The 23,381-nt window shown below is 42.9% G+C and overlaps 1 protein-coding gene across 3 annotated transcripts in view; it reads right to left on the bottom strand.

Annotated features, from left to right (window-relative positions):
- The window catches only part of PLPPR1 (phospholipid phosphatase related 1), a 474,199-nt gene that overhangs the window by 109,725 nt on the left and 341,093 nt on the right, over positions 1–23,381 (bottom strand). For all 3 annotated transcript variants that reach the window (XR_012221525.1, XM_073552427.1, XM_073552428.1), the window contains exon 4: positions 18,846–18,978. Coding sequence is in view for 2 of the 3 variants with exons in the window: in XM_073552427.1 (XP_073408528.1) it covers positions 18,846–18,978 (133 nt within the window). In the remaining variant the exon portion in view is untranslated. The remainder of the gene's footprint in view (positions 1–18,845; positions 18,979–23,381) is intronic.

The raw sequence follows: 23,381 nt of genomic DNA, 5'->3' as shown, positions 1-23,381 counted from the left end.
CCATCAGCTCATTTGGTTTCATTTTTTTCCCCTCAACTGGTTGGCGAGTCCACAGAAAGGCATTTTTCCATTACTAAGGAGTGAGACTCATACACTGGTAAAGTGTATGCACTAAGTGCAAGGGTTGCCAAAAATTTGAAGGAGGCACTCCAATACTAATTTGAAGAGATGTTGTGGAGGGTCTCAGATATTATTAAGGCATGTGTATCCTAGACTGGTCATGCCCACGTACTAATTTCATGTGCCAAAAAACATTTACCCCTGGGGGTATACATATATACTATATATATATATATATATATATATATATATATATATATGTATATATATATATATATATATATATATATTTGAAGGAGACCTCTAAAAACTGTTAATTCAATTCAGGCATCATAAAAACCCTTAAGAAAATTGATGTTGAGAGTAGTCTAATCACTATGTTGATTTGGTGGTTGAGGAGAAGCAAAATCATGAAGCATATGCCCATGTTTGGGTGGAAAGAAGTGCATGCGAATAGACCAGTAAAACAAAACACCCTGGATTTGAGTTTATGTTCCGCTGCTATCATCCGGTGGTGTACAGAAGTTTGGTTCCGTCCAGCCCTTGATCATTTTGAGAAGAGTCAGCCTGTCAGCATTTTCCGTTAACAGGTGGATGTGCCTATCAGTTATAATATCCCTGACAAAACAATAGTGGCAGAGCAGGCCAGGATCTCCAAGGCGCAAAGAGACAGTTCATATCACATGTATAGCTTGGATACCCAATAGTTGTAAGGCACAGAGGGATCACAGAGGATGCTGATAGGGTCAGCAAGGTACAACATCTTCCAAAAATTTTCTCTCCTTGTCAGAGTACCACGATCATCAGGGCCTGAGCGCTGGGAGAGTCTGTGAAAACTGTCCCAGAACTTTAGAGTGTTCACCTGCTTCTGCTGCATCTGGTGTGTTTCTCCCTAGTCTCCACTCCCTGGTTGTCCAAGGACTATAACCTCTGCCACAAGCACTGTCAGATGGGATTTTTTTTATAATTCTTCAACTAGGGTCTTCTAGTACTGCAACATTTTATTAAACCTCTTCACCATGGGAAGGAGAGATGTAAAGTTCTCCTTATAGTGTGGGTCTAGAAGGGTGACCAACCAGTAATTAGTGTTGGCCAAAATGCATACAACAACAGGGTCACGGGAAAGGTAGCTGAACATACAGTGGATACGGTAAGTATTCAGACCCCTTTAAATTTTTCACTCTTTGTTTCAATGCAGCCATTTGGTAAATTCAATAAAGTTCATTTTTTTCTCATTAATGTACACTCTGCACCCCATCCTGATGGAAAAAAACCCCAGAAATGTAGAAATATTTGCACATGTATTAAGCAAGAAAAACTGAAATATCACATGGTCATAAATATTCAGACCCTTTGCTCAGTATTAAGTAGAAGCACTCTATTGAGCTAGTAAAGCCATGAGTCTTCTTGGGAATGATGCAACAAGTTTTTAACACCTGTATTTAGGGATCCTCTGCCATTCTGCTTTGCAGATCCTCTCCAGTTCTGTTAGGTTGGATGGTAAACGTTGGTGGACAGCCATTTTCAGGTCTCTCAAGAGATGCTCAATTGGGTTTAGGTCAGGGCTCTGGCTGGGCCAGTCAAGAATGGTCACAGAGTTGTTCTGAAGCCACTCCTTTGGAGAACCACACATATGTCAGACATCCATGCCCACTCATCAGCTCTTATGTGCGGAGGCTGACCGGAATATCGACGTGCATGATTTAGCTGGTATTCAACTTCTGCCCTCTGCTGCTCACAAAGCCTTGCTAACATACGTAACGCTGAGGTCTAACAAGTGGTGACATCGCACACTAGTCGGTAAGCTGGCAGTTGAAAACACTGCTGCAGTACTGCTAGGGTGTCAGCATCTATAAACGACTTGTGGAAATGGGCAAGCACATGGCATACTTTCACAAATAGCTCAAGCACATCTGGATAGGTATTGAGAAACCACTGAACCACTAAGTTGAGCACGTGGGCCAGGCATGGTATATGTGCGTCATTACCAAGCTTCAAAGCTTCCACCAGGTTATGGACATTGTTGCACATGACCATTTCTGGTTGCAGGTTCAGGGTCACTAGCAACAGACCAGTCTGGACTGTTAGACCTTTCAACAACTCTTCAGCAGTGTGCGGTTTGTCGCCTAAGCAGATTAGCTTCAGCACAGATTGTTGCTGCTTGGCTGAGGCAGTGCTGCAAGCTTACAACTGATGTTGACATTTGTGAGATGAAGGGTGAGGAGGTGCAGGATCTGCTGTAGAAGGTGGGGGCAACACTGACTGAACCAGGGTCCGCAATCCGCGGCGTCAGTAGAACATGTTCCATCTCAGAGTCTGACTGGGTCCCGGCTTCCAAAACCTTCACCCAGTGTGCAGTTATGGAACACGTGTTGGTTTAGGGCAGGGATGGCACACTGGGAGAAACAGTGGCACCGAGGAAGAGCCACTGCCATGAGGTTGCGGAAAGGTTCTGTCTCCACAAGCCTAAACAGCAAAATTTCCATGGCAAACAGTCTGGAAATGTGACCATTTAGCATTGTAGCCTGTGGGTGGGTAGTTGCGTATTTACTGGGACTGGGGTAGGGACAACTGGGACGTGGATGTAGTTTTTGACTGTGGTTGCAAGTCTGCAATGACAGGTGCAGGGTGGGAGGCATCTTCACCTATGTCATGGACAATGGATTGGTTTGCCAATGGAACAGGGGTAGTGGCAGTGGTGTCACCCTCAGACACTGATTTTGGACCCTTGTGTTTAGCCAAAGTCATCGGGTGCTTTGCTTGCATGTGCCTGAGCATGCTCGTGGTGGTCAGGCTAGTAGATGTGCTGCTCCTCCTGATGCTGGCATGGCAGATGTTGTAAATGGCATTTTTTGGGTTGACTAGACTGTTTATATAAAGGCGCCAGACTCGGGAACACCTAACCTTTGGCTTGGAAACTTCACCTGTGTTGGTGTTCTGGGGATCAGTTTCCCGCCTTGTGTCTCTGGCCACCTCACTGTCTCTTCCTGCCTGTTATGGTGCTGCGGATCCCTCCCCCTGAGCTTTTCAGAGTGTCCAAGTGAGGGATCATTTGTCTCCAGTCATTCGGCATGGTGGGAGAAAGCAGGATCAGGGTGAGGATTATGTGGTACAGTATATCGGCTACTGAGACTGGACCGTGGGTTAGACAGGGTGGTGCTGGCAAAAGTGACTAGAAGAATTATCTGCTATCCATCCAACAAATTTTTCACACTGGTCTAGCTTCAAGAGTGGTGTTTCGCGCATCCCTACAAAGTGGGACAGGAAGCTAGATTGACAGAATGTGTGTTTGTTGTGCTCCCGAGACAGGCACAGTTTCACCTTGCCCACGTATTCAGCCTCTGTGCTCACCATAAGCATCAAAACATTGCATATAGTATTAAAATGCCAGCAAAGTTTGCCCACATACTACAGTCTTATATATATAGATAGATATATAAGACTGTAGTATCAATTTAGCAAAGCTATTTGAAGCGAATTTTAGTTTGTGATTGTGTTTTGAGGCTCAACCCTTTTACAATAAATGCCCTAAAAAATGTTACTTCAGAACAAAATTGCAGTATTACAATTCCAGCAAAATATGCTTACTAGAGATGAGCGACTTTGCCTTTTTTAGAGTCGAGTCGGGTTTCATGAAACCCGACTTTCTCAACAGTCGAGTCGAACAAAATCGGCCGACTATCAGGAAAAGTCGGAGGTCCGACTGAAACACAAAACCCAAGGCATGTCAATGGGGAAGTAAAGTCGGCAGGGAGTGGAGGACACCTACGTGCCAGACCTCTTTTTTAAAGTGCGCAAAATCTCTCTCTCTCCCCGGATGCTGCACATGTCATCTCGTTGCCCACAGTGTACGTCCTTGCTCATTGGCTGAAACAAAAGTCACGTGCAAGCATTCTGTGAAATCCCACTTTGGCACTTTGGTCGACGACCGCATGGCCGACCTCACACTATGGTCGGGTTTCGCTTGACAAAACCTAACTTTGGCGAAAGTCAGCGACTTTTGAATCTGACCAACCTGTTTCACTCAACTCTAATGCTGACATCAGATGGACATATAAGACTGCAGTATCAATATAGAAATGCAATTTTTTTTAACAAAGGTCTTATTGGGGGTGGATTTTGTGGCCCACTATAGCATGATAAATGACGTATAAAATGTCACAGCTCAAAAAGAAGGCAGTGTTATATTGTTAGGTAAATTTGTACACCTCAGATGGACATATCAAACTGCAATATAAATATAGAAATATAGAAAGACGAATTTTTTAAAATACTTTTTGGGGGGGAGTTTTGAGGCCCAACTGTAGCATGCTAAAAGGCATATAAAATGTCACAGCTTCAAAAACAGGCTGCATTACAATGTCTGACAAATTTGCCCACGTCAGACATATATATCAGACTGCAGTATAAATATAGCAATGCAATTTTTTAACAAATAATTTCTTTTTGGGGGGGGTTTGAAGCCCATTTCTAGCATGCTAAATGCTGTATGAAATATCACAGCTCAAAGAAGGGCAGTATTATAATGCCTGGCAAATTTGCACACCTGAAATAGAAGCAACAGACTGCAGTATAAATATAGCAATGCAATTTTTTTAAACAACTTCTTTTTTTGGGGGTGGGGTTGAGGCACAACTGTAGCACAATAAATGGCATATAAAACTTCACTTCTTAAAAAAAGGCTTTATTACAATGCCAGGTAAATTTGCACACCTCAGACGGATGTTTTAGACTGCAGTATTAATATAGCAATATGATTATTTTTTAACAACCAATATCTTTTTGGGGGGTTTGAGGCAAAACTGAAGTATGCTGAGTGCAGTATAAAATTTCACCCCTCAAAAAATTAAAGTATTACAATGCCAGGCAAATTTGAGCAACTCAGATGGACGTATGAGACTGCAGTATCAATATTGCAATGCTATTGGGATCCAAACAAGTCTGTATATATAATTTTTACACACAACTGCTTCGTAAAATGAGGTGTAATATTTCCCTTCTCAGAACAATTTGAAGGATTAAGAGCAAAAATAATATTATTAGCCGTGAGAAGGGGTTTTGGTATCAGTTGCAGGATGCAGTACAGGGATATGAAATTCACCTTATTCTTTCCTACAGTATCCCTTCATCACAATCTCTCCATAAGTGCTGCTAACAGCAGTATTACTATTTATTATTATTAACTAGAGATGAGCGACTTTGCCATTTTTCTTGTAGAGTCGGGTTTCATGAAACCCGACTTTCTCAAAAGTCGGGTCGAACGAAATTGGCCGATTATCATGAAAAGTTGAAGGCCGATTGAAACACGAAACCCAATGCAAGTCAATGGGGAAGCAAAGTCGGCAGGGAGTGGAGGACATTAAACACACCTACAGTGCCCATTTTAATGCCAAAAACATCAATTCTTATTACTTAAGCTTGTCAACCTTAATTTACTTTAGAATAATAGTTAGGCATTGAAAACTGGGGGTTATTGGCGAAAGTTGTGGGGTGGGGTAGGGCTGGCTCCAGATTTTCGTGGGCCTTGGGTCAAAGAGTGTCACTGAGCTCTTTTAACACATGCCACAATTCATGATCCTCTGATACGGCAGAGAAATAGCAGTATAGTACAATGAAAAATACTTCACTTCTTACATCTCATGACTGATATCCATTTTGAAATTCTACAATAGCTCCAAAAATGGACAGTATATTACTCCATACAGTATTATGGCCACCGCATAGTGAATGTGGCACCCCCAAGAGTATGGTCGCCACAGTGGCATTGCCTTCCTCCAGGGAGGGTGATGGCAGGCTTGGAGGCAATGAAGGGTCTCTCTAGCAGTTAACCATGTCATGCAACACAGTTCCCACTCCGGTCAAATAGAGGGAGCTCTGAACCAGAATTTGGGGAGGAGTGCTGTCTGAGGGCCAGGAAGGGAAATGAGGAGTTAGTGTGAGGAGGGCAAAGAGTGTAGATGTGTGGAGAGAAGCTGGAGGTTGAGCTGAGGATAGAGAGCTCCCTCCCAGTGATAGCGCATGATCTGGAGCCTGGTCTCCACAGTTGTATGGATACTGAAGGTCCTGCAACAGAAATCAGAAGAAAAGGAAGCTGTAAATGCTCTATTCCCACCTAAGACTCGGAGGCACAACAGCGACGGGTGAGCCAAGAGAGATAGAGGGCTACAGCTGTCTGCCATATGAGGTAGTTCTAAGAGAAGATAAGAAGGAGGAACTTCAGTGTAACAAAGTACTGCATGTACCTCAAGCCAGCGCTAGGAAGGAGACTTCCTTGAGTTGCTTCCAGGCTAGCCTGCTCCTGTGCCATCTGTAACCAGGAGCCTGGACTGCGTTTGCCAAGTAAAGGTAAAGAAACTGCACCCTGTTGTGTCCTTGCCTCCTTCCTGCAACATCCTCAGCACTGCTACATCTCTTTGCCCAAACACTGCAACCTCTTCCTAAATCCTTATCTACACTGCCCTGGGACCTACAGCCCTGCCTGTGGAGGGCTACACCATCATTGCTGCACCTCACCATCTGTCCCAGAGGATCTGTCTGCAGCGTCGGCTTAACACCTTCATTGCCGAACACCACAGGTGGCGTCATGAATCACTTATAAACTTTATTCCCAACTCAACCCCTTTTACATGGGCGCCCAGGGCCATGGACCGGGTCACCGCTGCTGTGACAATCCCCTCTGAAGGAGGAGGTACCGAGTACCCCACAGCCCTGGGAGGGCGACCCATGCACTATACAGAGTAATGAGGCCCATATATTTCTCCATACAGAATCACTGGTCCCATATAATGTTTGAAACAGTACATGTTGAGCTCCACATAATGCTACAGTATATGTTGGTCCCCATGGATGAAGCTCCACTGTGTTATGGGCCCAAATAATGCTCCATATATAATGGGCCCCATTTCTAATGCTCCAGTGCATAATGGGCCCTGTAAATGCTGCTCCAGTGTCTGATGTCCACCTTTGGAATACTCCAGTGTATGGTGGGCCACATATATCATTCTCCAGAGTATAGTGCTCCCCAAAAATAGCTGTCCCAACATTGAAAACAATTAAATAAGTCTCCTCGCTAGGGAATCCCTGTACTAGTCTGGACTCCTCGTCATCGCCGTCTTCCATCTCACTGCACTTGGACTGTTTATGCAGAGGGCGTACAGACGTGATGTCATTGCACTCTCTGACCAGAATGTCACTGTCAGGAAACACGGAAGACGTCACGGCGGTGGAGTAGGGAGAGGTAAGTATTTCAACTTAGCAAGTGCTGTGATTCTGAGCAAGCAGGGGGGGCCCATTCTTTGGTGACGGCACTGACACAGGGCCCCTCATAGTATGGTGGTGTGTCTGACGGCGGGTGGGCCCAACACGCAACACAGTTCCCACTCCAGGCCAGCAGGGAGAGCTCTGAACCTGACTGCTGAGGAGCTGCTCTCTGTGGTTGGGAGGAGGCAAGTTAGGGCAGTCTGTGAAGGGAAGGGGAAGTGTGTGGACGTGAGAAGGCGAGCTGGAGGATGAGCAGAGTTAAGGCTCACTCCTAGCTGGAGTGCATAGTCGGGATTCCGGTCTCCAAGTTTGTAGGGACACTGACGGTCCTGCAGCAGAAACCGGAGGAAGTAGCAGCTGTAAATGCTCTGTTCCCAACTAAGGCTCGGAGGCCCCAGCAGCGACGTGTGTGAGCCAGAAGGAAAAGGCTATGGCTGCCTGCCATACGAGAAAGTTCCAAAAGAGAGTCAACAGGGGGAACTTCAGTGAACTCAGTACTGCGAGTACCTCAGATAAGCGCTAGAACGGAGGCCACACTACCTATCTGCAGAGAAAGAATTCCAAATTTGCTTCCAGGCTGACCAACTCCTTCTCCATCTGTACTCTGGGTCCTGGATGGCACTTACCAAGTACAGGTAAAGGAACTGCATGACTCTGTCATCTTTCTCCTGCGCCTGGCGCATGGCTCTGCTACATCCTGCACTGCACTCCATCTGCCAACTCTTTCATCTGCCCTGCGACTATGGCCCTACCTGTGCAGGGCTTCTACATCTTAGCTGCACAACATCTGTCCCAGAGAAGCGACACTGCAGTGTGGGTCAATCTGATCAGAAACCACAGGTGGCGTCACGTATCATTCACCTATAAACGTTATTCACCCCTTTGCATGGACGCCCAGGGCCATGGAACGGGTCATCACCACCAACGTGACACATCTCTCTGAGACACCGGCCCGGTACCGATTAACCCCACTGCCCTGGCTGGCCACCCACACACCATTCATCTTGGACTGGGGAATTCATGATTTGACTTGATAACCCAGGCATGGTATGATAGAAAGAGCTAAATGGACTAATGTGAAGTGTGGCCTGCTGCATCATTCACTTTTGGTGGGGGTGAAGAACACAAAGAAAGTGATTCTTCCTGACCAGGAGCCAGCACTTGACGACTCAGTGTTTGCATTTTTTGAAACTTCAGAAGAGGAGGGCATATTTGATGGAGTCTGTTTCGGCAATGTAAGCCAAAACCAGTTCCTGATGCTCCGGCTTTAAAAGCGGTTAACCTACTCCAAGAAAAGGTAGCCTTCCAGGCGTTCCGGAGCCAGACAATGATGCAGGCTCAACACTTCCTGCCTTAACTGCTATTGTGCTTTTGCCACTACCAGCAGATACACCACCACCATCAGCACCAGCTGGCCCCCCCCACGCCCATGTCCGCGGCCTCTTCCACCAAACTTCAAAATGTTGCAGAACATGAACCCAAGATAACATCAGATATATGGTACTGTATCAGAAGCGTACAGCTCTATACAGTCAAAGGATGATTGTCAATCTCCCCATATATACCATCAGTCACACAGAGACGCTCACAGGCTCAGTATGGATTAGACAAGAATATAAAAAGTAGAAAAAGTGTACAGTATCATCAGATAGCAGGTATATATAGTATAGTTTAAACATTATAAATCTCCGTAGATATTTCAGGAGGCAGACACAGACGCTCTCAGGATTAGTATGGATTACAACACAATATAAATAGCCATAAAACGGTAATGGATCTGAAGAGTACAGCTGTACACAGTGTAGGGGTCATTGTTGTCAATCTCAGTATTTATTTCCACAGTCAGAAAATAACTTTCACTTGGTCAGTTTGGATTAGACCAGAATATAAAAAGCAGTAAATGGGTAATGTATCACAAGCGTAGAGGTGTATACACTAGTGTTGGGGTAATTTTTAAATGTACATCTAAATTGCAGGAGTAACCCACAGACTGTCATATGCTCAGGATGGATCACACCACAATATAACAAGAAGATCCGCAAGAAATAATCACACATGTGGGACAATGTTCCAGGTATCAATGATACACTTAGAGTGGTGGGTGGAGGAGGACTTCCTGGCAGAAAGGGTACAGTATCACCAGTTACCAGGTATATATAGCATAGTTTAAACATTAAAAATGTACGTCTATATATTCAGAAGTTGTGTTGAGCCACCCTGCTAGTGTTAAAGTTCGTTTAGGTTCGTACAACATGAGGCAAGTTCATCGAACACCATTGAAAACAATGGCAGGCAAATACAAACACATACAAACACATACTTTAGAAAACAATTACAAAACACCTTAAAAGGTGTCCCAAAGCAGACAAAATGAATACAAAAATAACATATGGAAAACGGCAACTACATATAGAAAAGAGGTGGAGGAGTAAAAGGAGGAGGCGGAGACACAGATATAGGCATGTCATGCCCTTATGAAGTCAAGAAAATCTGGAATAAAAATGTAAAATACCAAAAAACAGTAAAAATCTGAAATTGAAGACCATCATATACCGTCAGACTTCCCACCATAAATTAGGCCAACTGCTGATCGGGCGGCGTTATTCCCACGAACCTCTGAACAGTGTCCATGAAGGCAAAGCATTTGGTTTCCGGGGGCAGTATGGTTGCATAACTGAACCTTAAAGGAATGTCCAGAAGGGCACCACCAGGAGTGGAGCCTGCGGCTTAATTCGACTCCACCCGAGAAACCACAACATGCCATCTACAGAAAAGATTGACAGATTGCAAGCTTTGTTGATTCTGTGGGTGGTGATGGATGTCCGTTTTTAGTTGTGCTAGCGATTTGTCAGCTTAATTCCGTTAACGAACGAGACTCCGTCATGCCCCCGCAGTACGCATCAAGCTTACTAGAGGGACACTTGAGGCTCTAGCACGCGAGATCAATCAATAACAGGTCTGTCATGCCCTTACATGTCCGTGGCTGCATGCGCGCTACACTGAAAGGTCCAGCGTGTGTCGCTTACAGGTGGAGATAACCCGCTGAACCTCGTTTGTGATGGGTATCTGGGATTACAATTCTTCCCCGCGAACGAGAATTTCCCAGTAAGTGCAGGTCAACCGGCATTCCAGAAATAGGCCTAAACGGCATTCCAGAAAAAATGAAAAAATTAAGTGTCAAAACTACAGGTGCTGCAGCTTGCTTAACAGCTGGGCTCCTATGCTGAGTAGCACGCAGTTCTTACATAAACAGGCGGCATAGCTTGGTTCACTGGTGGGCTCCTCTGCTGAGTAGCAGACAGTGCTACAAGGCCCAAAAGGATTTTCTGGACAAGATGCGGTAAAAAATAATTAGAAACACACCGCTTCTATGCCATGAAACAGTCTATTAACATTGAAAACCATTATTAATGTGAAAATGAAGTTATGCTTTTGGTGAACGAACCGTTCTCGAACGGAACCTCGAACAGCCGAATTTTAAGCAAAGTGTTCGAGTTCGATGAACAGCTCGAACACCACCCAAAACAGCTGGAATTTTAACTTGGCGAACAGGTCGACTCGAACACCGCTCATCTCTAATCAGGAGGCAGACTCAGACGTTCTCAGGCCCAGTATGGATTCGACATGATTGTAGAAAGTTGAGTAAGGGTACAGTATCACCCGATAACAGGTATATAAGTAGCATAGTTTACACATGAATAACCTATGTCTATATATCAGGAGGCAGACTCAGAGGGTCTCAGGCCCAGTATAGAGTTGACGTGATTGTACAAAGTTGAGAAAGGGTACAGTATCAATGGATAACAGGTATATATAGCATAGTTTAAACATTAAAAATCTGCATGTATATTTCCGGAGTCCAACAAAGACGCTCACAGCCTCAGTATGGATTAGACAAGACAAGTAGAAAAAAGGGTTATGTATTCGAAGCGTACACCAGTATACACTGTTGGGGTATTTTTCGATCTTCATATATATTTCAGTCTCAGTAGGACAGTCCAGACTCTCCGTAAGAGGAAACGAGATGGATACAAGTACAGACGGAAAGTCGACTGGTTGCAGAAATTTTAGAATTACTAATCACGGTAAAAACTCCCGGGAGAATTCTAAGAGGCGATGCTGACCCTCAATTACTTTGTCGGTGGAGACAGCGAAAACAGTTCTTGTGAAGAAATGTTTGCTGTATCGCAGAACCGTGGAACCCATCACCGTTACTCGTCTCCATCAAATTGTGATCACAGGGACAGATGTAGACATTGTCATCACTGCCTATCATGATCTGTCAGGTAACTTTGGAGTGCAAAAGACACAAGCCACAGGCCGTAGGCGATTCTATTGGGTACGTCCGATTGCTGCTGGTGGTGTGCTAACCGGTGGGCTTACAGTGGGGGAAGCGATGTAGCATTGCATTTCGGAGCAGGTGCACATGTGGTACGTGAGGTTTGGTAGTCCGTCCACGCTTGCAAGTGCATGGTGGTTAAATGTCTAAGCATGCAACTGGTATTCAAATTTCTCAGATTTTTCCCTTGGCTAAAGGTCTTTGCGCACGTCTTACAGATAACTTTTGCCTGATCATTAGGATTTTGTTCAAAAAAGTGCCACACTGCACTCTTTCTACTATGGAAGATATTTTGAGACCTTGCACGCTGTGCTAATTTGACCGTCTGGCCAAGCTGTCCTGCTACTCTTTTGTTTTTTGTAACACATTTTTGGACTGCTACGGTCATGCCAGATAACAGCTGTTGCGATGTCGTTGCCTGCTGCGGATCCTCCTCCTGCTTTTCTGAGCTATTGGCAGTGGCACCCTCTTCCCCCAATGGATGCCAATGTGGGTCAACAACTGGGTCATCCATCACCTCCTCTTCAATTTCATATGCACCTTCCTCTGTGTCACCGTGTAAGGTGGTATAGTATGCGGGAAGGGGCACCTGAGTTTCATCAGGGTCTGATTCTGCCTCAGTACACTGCGAGGACAATGTAGTGCTCTGAGTGAATGTACCAGCAGAAAAATCTAGCAGTGGCTGTGCATCAGTGCACTACATGTCAGATTCATCTTGGACTTGGAAATTCACGATTTGACTTGCTAACCCAGGCATGGTATGTGAAAAGAGCTCCATGGAGTAATCGGTAGTGTAGACTGCCACATCCTTCACTTTTGGTAGGGGTGAAGGACACAAGGAAAGGTGTTGTTCCTGACCAGGAGCCTCCACTGATGACTCAGTGCTTTTATTTTTTGAAACTTCAGAAAAGGAGGCGAGAGAGCTGGAGGCTGTGTCAGCAATGTAAGCCAAAACTTGTTCCTGAAGCTCCGGCTTTAAAAGTGGTTTACCTACTCCAAGAAAAGAGAGCCTTCGAGGCCTTGTGGAGCCAGACGATGAAGCAGGCTCAACACCTCCTGCCTTAGGTGCTATTGTACTTTTGCCACTACCAACAGATGCAACACCACCACCACCACCATCGGGACCAGCTGGCAACCCCTGCCCACTTCCATGGTGTCTTCCACCATACTTGCTCATTTTTGTGAAAATGTACCCAAAATACCACCAGCTATATGGTACTGTAAAACAAGGTAGAAGGTGAATCTACTATTGGTGAGCATTTGAATCTCATTATAGATTTGAGGATGCAGAACTATTGTCTCAGGCCAGTAGAGATTACACCTCAATGTAACAGGCTGAAATTGGATGGTGTATGACAAGGTGGAGGGTGTCTATAGGATTGGTGAGAATTTGAATCTCACTATAGATTTGAGGATGCTGAACTATTGTCTCAGGCCCAGTAGAGATTACACCTCAATGTAACAGGCTGAAATTGGATGGTGTATGACAAGGTGGAGGGTGTCTATAGGATTGGTGAGATTTTGAATCTCACTATAGATTTGAGGATGCAGAACTATTGTCTCAGGCTCAGGAGAGATTACACCTCAATCTAACAGGCTGAAATTGGATTGTGTATGACAGGTGGACGGTGTCTATAGGATTGGTGAGAATTTGGATCTCACTAGAGATTTGTGGACGCTGACAATGATGCTCTCAGTCCAAGTATGAATGCAGTCAGCCTATTAAGCAAGACTGCTGCACACACAAAAGGGTGGAAAAATGAACGCTTGGTAACTGTGCAGAAAAGAGGAAATATTTTTGCTTTTAAAAAAGCAGTTTGCACAGCAGTGTGCAAACAGCAATGCAGCTATCAGGGAGCCTTATACGGCAGCCTAATAACCAACAGAGCTGATGCACAAAAATAGAGCCTCCCCTGTCACTGCACACAAAGTGTTGTGTTGTAAGTGGAAATCGCTAACGGCAGAAGCAGTTTTTTGGTTCTTCTTCCCTGCCTAACTCTCTCTCTTATTCTGAATCAGCAGCAGCAACCTCTCCCTTATGCTAATATCAGCAGAAGAAAGATGGCGGTCAGTGTTCACGCCCTTTTATAGCCCCTGTGACGCCACACAAAGCCAGCCAATCACTTGCATGCCCTTCTCAAAGATGATGATGTCCGATGCCTATGTCATCACGTTGCCCACAGTGTGCGTCCTCCATCATGGGCTGAAAAAGGGTGCTGGAAGCAACTTTTGAAATGCGACTTTGGCGCTCTGGTCGCCGACCTCGTGGCCGACCTCACGCTATGGTCGGGTTTCGTTTCATGAAACCCGACTTCAGCGAAAGTCGCCCACTTTTGAATATGACTACCCGTTTCGCTCAACTCTATTATTAACCCTAATAAAAACTGTTGTTGTACTTCACAGAAATATAAATGTGGTTGAATCCTTGGCTAATATGCAGCTACAATTCTGTCCTTCTCTAATCAGCACCTCTGACTATGCTGCCTGTGTCCAGGGTATAGTGTGCTCAGCATGGCGTCATGGCTTTTATATATACCTGATGATGCTATGTGGCCGGCCAATCAGATTAATGCCACAACCAAGAAGGTTACGGCATTACAGTGACTAGTGTTGTGAGTTCATTTTCCCCTTCGTCACTGAGGTCTGGTGAACTCCCTATTCTGGTAAAGTAAGGTAATGAGCCTGATTATCAGGCACCTGAGCCTAATGATGATGACTGGCTGAGTTGAGTCACTGACTGGAAATAAGGCTGCTGACGCCATTCTGCCCTGCGGGTGATTTCTCTGTGGACTTCTAGGACACCAGTCTGATTCCTGCTCCTCTAAAGCTAAGTTTTCTGCTTTGCCTTTTTGCATTTGTGTTTTGTTTTTTGTTTGCCTTGCTTTTTTGGATTCTGCCATTCCCTGCTGGGGTGAGCTGAATCTCCTTTTGCCTGTTGCTCTGTCTTCAGAATATTCCAGAGTACTGACATAGTCTTTTTGAAGCCTAGCGTCTTCAGGGCCTTTTTCACTGTCAGTCTGTTGGCTCTTATTTTCATAGGGTTTTTCACGGATTGCAGACAGCAGCCTTCCTGTCCTTTCCTATCTAGTTAGCTTGGGCCCCGTCTTTGCTCAGACTATCTTTCTGTCTGTGTTGTGTTCTTTCTTCTTGCTTCACCGTCATTATATGTGGGGGGCTGCCTTTTGCTTTGGGGTCTGCTCTGGGGCAGTTTAGATTTCCCTTTCTGTCTTTAGGCTATCTAGTCCTCCGGCTGTGATCGAGGGGTCTAGGGCAACGTAGGAACCCCCCACGGCTGCTGCTAATTGTGTTGATAGGTTCAGGGGTCTGCAATCCGATAGCTGCCAACCTCTCTGGTTTTCTGGACTTAGCTTGCATTTCTGTTTTTGCCTCCTACGGTGACTCAATCATAACAGACTAGCAAACAATCCCCACATGTTCATTCGGTGCATAAAAAGCACCAAACTTGTGGGGCACGGACTTGAGCTCCTGCTCAAACATTAAAACAATACTCGCCAAGCAATGAGCATCCCAAAGACACTGATGTCCGAGCGAGATACGAGTAGTGACAAGCAGGCTCACGTATCAATACTTATTGGCCCACTGTATTTGTTCCCAAAATGGATCAGGCTTTCTTTGATGTTCTTTTGCATACTTCTAACTCTTAAATTTATAGTGAGGAGTGGACACAGGAGAGGTTTCCTTCTGATGACTCTTCCATGAAGGGCATGGTGTCTCTGAATAGTAGAATAATGTACCACAACTCCAGAGTCTGCTACATCTTTCTGAAGGTCTTTTGCTGTCAAGCATTGGTTAAAATTTGCCTCTCTTGCAATTCTACAAGCTGCTTTCACTGAAATTTTGCTTGGACTTCCAGATCTTATTTTTACCTCCATTATTCCTGTTAACTGCCATTTCTTAATTACATTTTGAACTGAGGATAGGGCAACTTGAAAACGCTTTGCAATCTTCTTATAGCATTCTCCTGCTTTGCGGACCTACATTGTTTTCATTTTCAGAATGCTATGCAGCTGCTTAAAAGAACCCATGGCTGCTGCTTTTTGGTTAGAAGAGGCTGGGTTTTTATAAAACTGGGAAATTTGCACCACCTGGCCTTTCCTAACGATGACCATTGAGTGGTGCTGACAGAGGACAGGTCAATGATGGAGGTAGTGGGGGAGAAAGCAATGATGGAAGTGGTGGAGGAAAGGGCAATAATGGAGGTAATAGAGGGCAATGATGGGGTGGTGGAGGGGGCAATGATGGGGGTGATGGAGAGGGCAATAATGGAAATGGTGGAGAGGGAAATGATGGAGGTGGTGGGAGGAGGGTAATGATGGAGGTGGTGGAGAGGGCAATGATGGGGGTGGTAATGGAGAATAATGATTGAGGTGGTGGAGAGGGTAATGATGGAGGTGGATGGAGACCTTCATTTATAAACTGCATTTTGTGTTACTTGTGTTATCTTTGTCTAATATTTAAATTTGTTTGGTGATCTGAAACATTTAAGTGTGACAAATGTGCAAAAGAAGCAAAACAATAGGAAATCAGGAATGGGTCAAACACTTTTTCACACCACTGCATCTATATGTATATGTGTATGTGTGTTGGATTTTATGGCAGTGTAAAAATTAATTTAATTCGCCGTGGTGTTTATATAATACAAGAGGCTGTCTAATTTATTAAATGACACTGTAATATGATTCCTAAAAACGGTCATCAATATGAAATTGGTAGAGGGCGACATCCATAATCCTTATCAATAAGCTGTTATCACATCTAAAAATGTTTTCTTAATTTTATGTAATATTTAGAAATAAGTTGCAGCGGGATGTGGTCCACACATCCAGGCAGTGCATACAAGGTCCTGGCAATGGTCAAAAATAGATTGTGCACAACTTATTGCTAGCACTGAATCCCTTTTCCTCTTTCTGCGCTGTCTTTCAGCCCTATCCTTCTCTGCTGGTCAAGCAGCACCAAGCTGCAAGGAGCTGAGAATTTTTTCTATTGAATGTTGGAAGAAGCTGGCGATTTGGTGCATTGTATACTATGAGGCATCAGATTCATTACATAGTAATCGGTGCCAGTCTACAGTGCTGTTACACTGTAAAATATGAGGTTCTGGAGGGTCTTCCACACTGTATACTATAAAGGGATGGAAGTTTGTTATGTTTGGCTGTGAGAAGATGGATCTGGATGGCAGCATCCAGGGGTATTTTGTGATGCTCAAGATCAGTCTCTTCGTATCAATCAGTGGTTGATCCCCTAAAAGGAGGGGGAGAGAGATTAGAGAGCTTATTCTCACGCCCTCTTGCCATATGCCCACTCTATATTTTATCAAGCATTTTGTAGAACACTTTAATTAACTTTTGAAAATCTTTTCAACCCTTGCCAAAAAGGACATAAGAAGTACTACGTAAAGAGCAAACTACAACAACGGGCAACAATATATGTGTGGCATGTACGGATGCCAAACTGGAATAGCAAAAACAGACATGCACAGTTAAATGTCCACAATTTTTTTAATCTATTTTTAATTTTTCCTATTTTTTTTAATGCTCAACTCCTCTCCCAAAAATGATGTAATAATAAATGTTAATTGGATACTAAAAAGCCAACACTTGCAACTGTACTAGTGTGGCATATATAACTGTCAAATATAATTTTTTAAACAGATGTGCAATAAAATTGATTGTGACATGCACACTTTGTAAGCTATACATTCGTAAATATATCTCTATGACTATATCTCTGACTTTTAGAATTTTATTTTGTATTTTTGAAAACCTATTATTTCCCTCTTCGCAAACAAGGTTGCACAAGTAATACAAAAACTTAGTAAGCACACTGTCTGACACTGATTTCAGATTTTTGTCTATACAGTAGAAAGTAATGTACTGTCTTGCTTACACTTTCTAGTCCATTAAGAGCTAAGGAAAAAGTATAAATGTAATTCAAGTGCAGTAGGACAGATACCAGCTACATTATATATTATATCACTAATCAATCACACTGCGACTGGCACAGCTGCTGAAGCCTCACCTATCTCTCTCCTCCAGTTATTTTAATCTCTGTATTATTCACAGACTATTACGATCATCTTCTTCACAACAACTTTTGTACAAGCCACAAGTTTTTGCAGTATTTGCTGAATGCTTTAGGGCTTTGTTTTACTATCTTTATTGTTGAGCTATGAGCGCAAACAAACTCTTGTCATCACTGCTTAGGCTAGGTTCACATTAGTGTTTGTGTGCGCATTGTATCGTCTGCATGCGCATGCGCATGTTTACGCAGTGTTTTTTATCTGCATCAGCTTATGCATTATGGCAAAAAAAGCAGCGTTTGCATGTGTTTGCATGTGTTTTTTGCATGTGTTTGCAATTTTTCAGCGCAGGCATTCAGAGAATTTCCTTGACACAAGCCACACCCAATGGGCGTGTCTCATTTCCCGGACATGATTATGTGAAAAACGCATGCTCTCCGAACACATATGTACGCATGTCCTTGCGTATGCATGCATTTCCATAGACAGTGATACTTTTTTTATGCACCCATCCGCATGCGCTTGCCTGCGCATATTTGACAGATTTTTGACGCAGCAAAAATTGCAACATGTTGCGTTCGCCGGACACCGCCGCACACTGAGAAATGATGCATGAGTATGCGTTTTCATGCGAACGCATGCAAGCGTATGTCCCTGCGTACACTATGTTAAAGATATGTATGCATGACGCATGCAGATCTATGTGGAACAAATGCTGCACGCACAGACGCAAATGTGAAACCAGCCTTAGACTTTTGTACATGCTATAATAGCACCTCCTAATTGGCTGCACTGTACCATGTGAGGTGATAGCTGCAAGGCACTATGGGAAAGCTGGCGCACTCACGCTTGAGTTTCATGTCAGCGTTGTTGACTGATTTAACCTTCTACAAAGTGTAAAATGGTGATGAGCATTTTGTTAGCAATTTGTGCAAATTGAATTGCAAATTGTTAAAGTTTCATACATTTTGACTCAAATTTGAATCATATCAAATCAATTTGATCATCAATAAAAATAATACCTCTAATAGTATCTATACTGTCTTAATCGGTTATCACATAAACACAACCGGATCAGAACTGTTTGTACGGAGGCTGTTAAGAAAAGCATAAAATATTGATACTATATAAATTAATGCGCCTTACCTATAAACCTTATGATTCGTCGGATTAGAGGGTTCAAATAACAGCATTCTCCAGTCAGAATCATCTTTTCTTGTGTTATCAGGTTTTCCCTCGTAGACTTTATAAAGTAAGTCGCTACCTCACCAATAAATATCTAAAAATGAGAAAACCAAATATAAATATATTAGATACAATATCAATACAAAATACAGTATATTGGATATGAAACTATGTAATTACTGTAATTATTTCATCAAAAATACAGTGCATATTATACAGTAAATGATACAAAAAAAAAGTAATTTTGGTGTTTTGACTCTTTTTCGCTACACTGTTTACCAATCGGATTAATTATTTTTATAGCTTGATAGATCGGGCGATTCTGAATGCGACGATACTAAATACGTAAACTTCTGCAGTATACACCAGGAACCCGTTGCCAGAAAGTTGAGATGTCCCCTGCAGTCATGCTAATAGCACGGCAGCTCCCCCCTTTTTTTATATATCCATTAACAGTTTCATTTTAGGCAGGGTTACACACAGAAACTGCCCGGGTGCCAGCAGCTTTTAGTAATACCAATTCGGTTAGTGCCAGTGTGTTTGTGTATTTGTATAAACAGATACTAAATATGTTTTTTTTATTTTTTTTTTCAATTGTTTTATTTTGAATGGGGTAAATGGGGGTGATTTGAAGTTTCATATTTTTTTATATTTTTAAAAACATTTTTTTAACTTTTTGCGTGCTTCAATAGTGATGATCAGATCACCTGTGTGTAGCAGAAATGCTCACTTGCTATGAGTGCCAACAACCAGGCGGTTCTCATAGCAATCTGGCAATGATAAACACAGGGATCTCCTGCAGACCTCGGGTTGTCATGCCAACCCATCGGTGACCCACGGTCATGTGAAATGGGTGGGATTAGTGACGCGCTACCGCATGATCACATTAACCCCTTTACCCCCAAGGGTGGTTTGCACGTTCATGACCGGGCCAATTTTTACAATTCTGACCACTGTCCCTTTATGAGGTAATAACTCTGAAACGCTTCCATGGATCCTGGTGATTCTGACACTGTTTTCTCGAGATATATTGTACTTCATGTTAGTGGTAAAATTTCATTCAAATAACTTGTGTTTATTTGTGAAAAAAATGGAAATTTGGCAAAAATTTTGAAAATTTCACAATTTTCCAACTTTGAATTTTTATGCCCTTAAATCACAGCGATACGGCACACAAAAAACTTAATAAGTAACATTTTCCACATGTTTACTTTACATCAGAACAATTTTGGAACCAAAATTTTTTTTTGTTAGGAAGTTATAAGAGTTAAAAGTTAACCAGCGATTTCTCGTTTTTGCAACACCATTTTATTTTTGCGGACCACATCACATTTGAAGTCACTTTGAGGGGTCTATATGATAGAAAATCCCCAAAAGTGACACCATTCTAAAAACTGCACCCCTCAAGGTGCTCAAAACCACATTCAAGAAGTTTATTAACCCTTCAGGTGCTTCACAGGAATTTGTTGAATGTTTAAAAAAAATGAACATTTAACTTTTTTTCACAAAAAAATTACTTCAGGTCCAATTTTTTTTATTTTACCAAGGGTAACAGGAGAAATTGGACTGCAAAAGTTATTGTGCAATTTGTCCTGAGTACGCTGATACCTGACATGTGGAGGGAACCACTGTTTCGGTGCATGGCAGAGCTAAGAAGGGAAGGAGCGCCGTTTGACTTTTTCAATGCAAAATTGGCTGGAATTCAGATCGGACGCCATGTCACGTTTGGAGAGCCCCTGATGTACCTAAACAGTGGAAACCCCCCACAAGTGACCCCATTTTGGAAACTAGAACCCCCATAGAACTTATCTAGATATGTGGTGAGAACTTTGAACTCACAAGGGCTTCACAGACGTTTATAACGTACAGCCATCCATTAAAAAAATCATATTTTTTCCACAAAAAATGATCTTTTCACCTCAAATTTTTATTTTCCCAAGGGTAACAGGACCCTAAAAGTTATTGTGCAATTTGTCCTGAGTACGATGATACCCCATATGTGGGGGTAAGCCACTATTTGGGCGCATGGCAGAGCTCGTAAGGGAAGCACCGCCATTTGACTTTTTCGGCTGGAATTGAGATCGGACACCATGTCGCGTTTGGAAAGCCCCTGATGTACCAAAACAGTGGAAACCCCCCACAAATGACCCCATTTTGGAAAGTAGACCCCCATGGAACTTATTTAGATATGTGGTGAGAACTTTGAACCCCCAAGGGCTTCACAGAAGTTTATAACGTACAGCCGTACAATTAAAAAATCAAATTTTTTCCACAAAAGTGATCTTTTCACTCTCAATTTTTATTTTTCCAAGGGTAACAGGACCCCAAAAGTTATTGTGCAATTTGTCCTGAGTATGCTGATACCTCATATGTGGGGGTAAACCACTATTTGGGAGCATGGCAGAGCTCGGAAGGGAAGCACCGCCATTTGACTTTTTTGGCTGGAATTGAGATCGACTTCACAGAAGTTTATAACGTACAGCTGTACAATTAAAAAATCGCAAGAGCTAGAATGAGCAAGTGATCTGTGATTTCAGCTTTTCCCCATAGTTATCACTAAAAGATCAAATTGTATGAAGAGCTGTCAAAGAATCTCTAATTGGACAAGTCTCAAGTACAGTGAACATTCACGTCATTGAAGATGAAATTTACTTATTTATCAAAGCCTCCAGACTTTATACGAAAGCTTTCCAGAAAATAACATTTGATCAAAGAGAGTTGCTAAATGCGTCCTACTTTTGCCAACTAAGACAAACTGATCCTTTTTATTAGCCCATTCTGTGAGGCAGTGGAGTGTATAGTAGTGATTAGTGCATTGTACAATAAGTGATATATTTGAGATAATTGGCTTTCCATCCTTGTATTATCATTATTATTATTTTCATTATATCGTCAGGTGGGGGTTAACATGATGGGCTCAGTCTAGATCTTAAAATCAGAACCAGTGTGGCTGAACTTGTATGGATGCTCTAATGATTTGATGAAGAGTCATAATCCTCATTAAGTATTTAGAGTAGACTTTTTATATAGTCAATTCAATGGTGATAGGAGCACTTGGAGCAGTGACCCCTAAGTTGGAAGACTGGCTATAACAGATCCCAGGAGCAACATCTGAGCTCTCTGTCCAGAAAAGCGCAATACTGGGAACAACTAAGATCCTGCGCAGAACCCTCAAACTCCCAAGCCTCTGGTAGAGGACCCGAGAATGAGAAAGGACAACTAAGACCACCCCCAGTGGGGGATGAGAAGGAAGGTTTTTTTTCTTATAGAGAGAGATTTGTTTTAAAAGGAATCTGTTAGTTTCATCCACATTGCTGGAAATCTGATGATTTATTCCATATGCACATGAAGCTGATGCTTTCTGGGTGGAACTGGAACTAACCCTAAGTTAGGTTAGGCTTCGGCTCGTGAGCTACCAGTCAAGTAAGGAATAGGGTAAGGGAGGTAGAGGGTTGGCAAGTGCTCCAATCACACCCAGAGCACCTTGGGCTTATTTGGACGTCGATTCAAGCATTGTTTTTCGGTAAAGGAGCAATGGATTGTTGAAGCAAAGGTACAGATTGTTTTTTGTTTCACAGACCTACATGTCTATGTAAAGAGCTTGAGGGGGATCACACTGATAAATTACCTTTAATAGATCTCCGCTTGCTGAGGTTCTCGAATATAAACACAGTAATTCTCAAGGTTAAAGCACTGTTCACACTGGCATCATGGCTTTCACTGAATACTTAGCCATAATTATTTAGCTGGTTCCACTTTATAATAGATACTAATAAATCAAGGCCAACACCAGATCCTGGTGAATGCGGGGGGCACACAACACCTTTCCAGCTTACGTCTAGCACCATATGTGTGTGGCAGATGTGTACACTGCAAGTATGGAGCAGGATAAGAAGCAAGCTTCAATCACAGCAGATTAACCTCTTAGATGCTGGTGTATATTATGGCATTGGTATTCAAGAAGTTGGAAATGGGGGAAGGTTTCACTTCTACCCTTCCAATGACCAATAATCCACCTGCAACTTTACTGTGGGCTGCCAATGGAGTTATTATGGCAACTTTAGGTCTACTGAAGGTCCCAATATCTGTCATGTTTGTCTACCTGTGAGCAGGGCTTCATAGGAGGGAATTTTATAGTTCACTCCAATAATTACAGTATTGCAGTTATAATTACAAGCAATGAAGTTGTCACAGTTTCTAATCCCCCAGGAAGACAATAATAATAATAATAATACAATATATACACTGCGTTCCAAATTATTATGCAAATTGGATTTAAGTGTCATAAAGATGTAATTTTTTGTTTTTCAAATAAACTCATAGATGGTATTGTGTATCAGGGCTCTTTGGATCACTGAAATCAATCTCAAATTCCTGTGATAATTAGTTTACCAGGTGAGCCCAATTAAAGGAAAACTACTTAAGAATGATGTTCCACATTATTAAGCAGGGCACAGGTTTCAAGGAATTTAGGAAAGAAAAGGACCTCTCTGCTGC

The sequence above is a fragment of the Dendrobates tinctorius genome, unplaced genomic scaffold (assembly GCF_039654945.1).
Source record: "Dendrobates tinctorius isolate UK_male_01 unplaced genomic scaffold, ASM3965494v1 ptg000191l, whole genome shotgun sequence".
Classification (NCBI taxonomy): Eukaryota; Metazoa; Chordata; class Amphibia; order Anura; family Dendrobatidae; genus Dendrobates; species Dendrobates tinctorius.
Note: the sequence above shows the minus strand (reverse complement) of the source record. Positions and strands in the feature narration are given on the sequence as shown.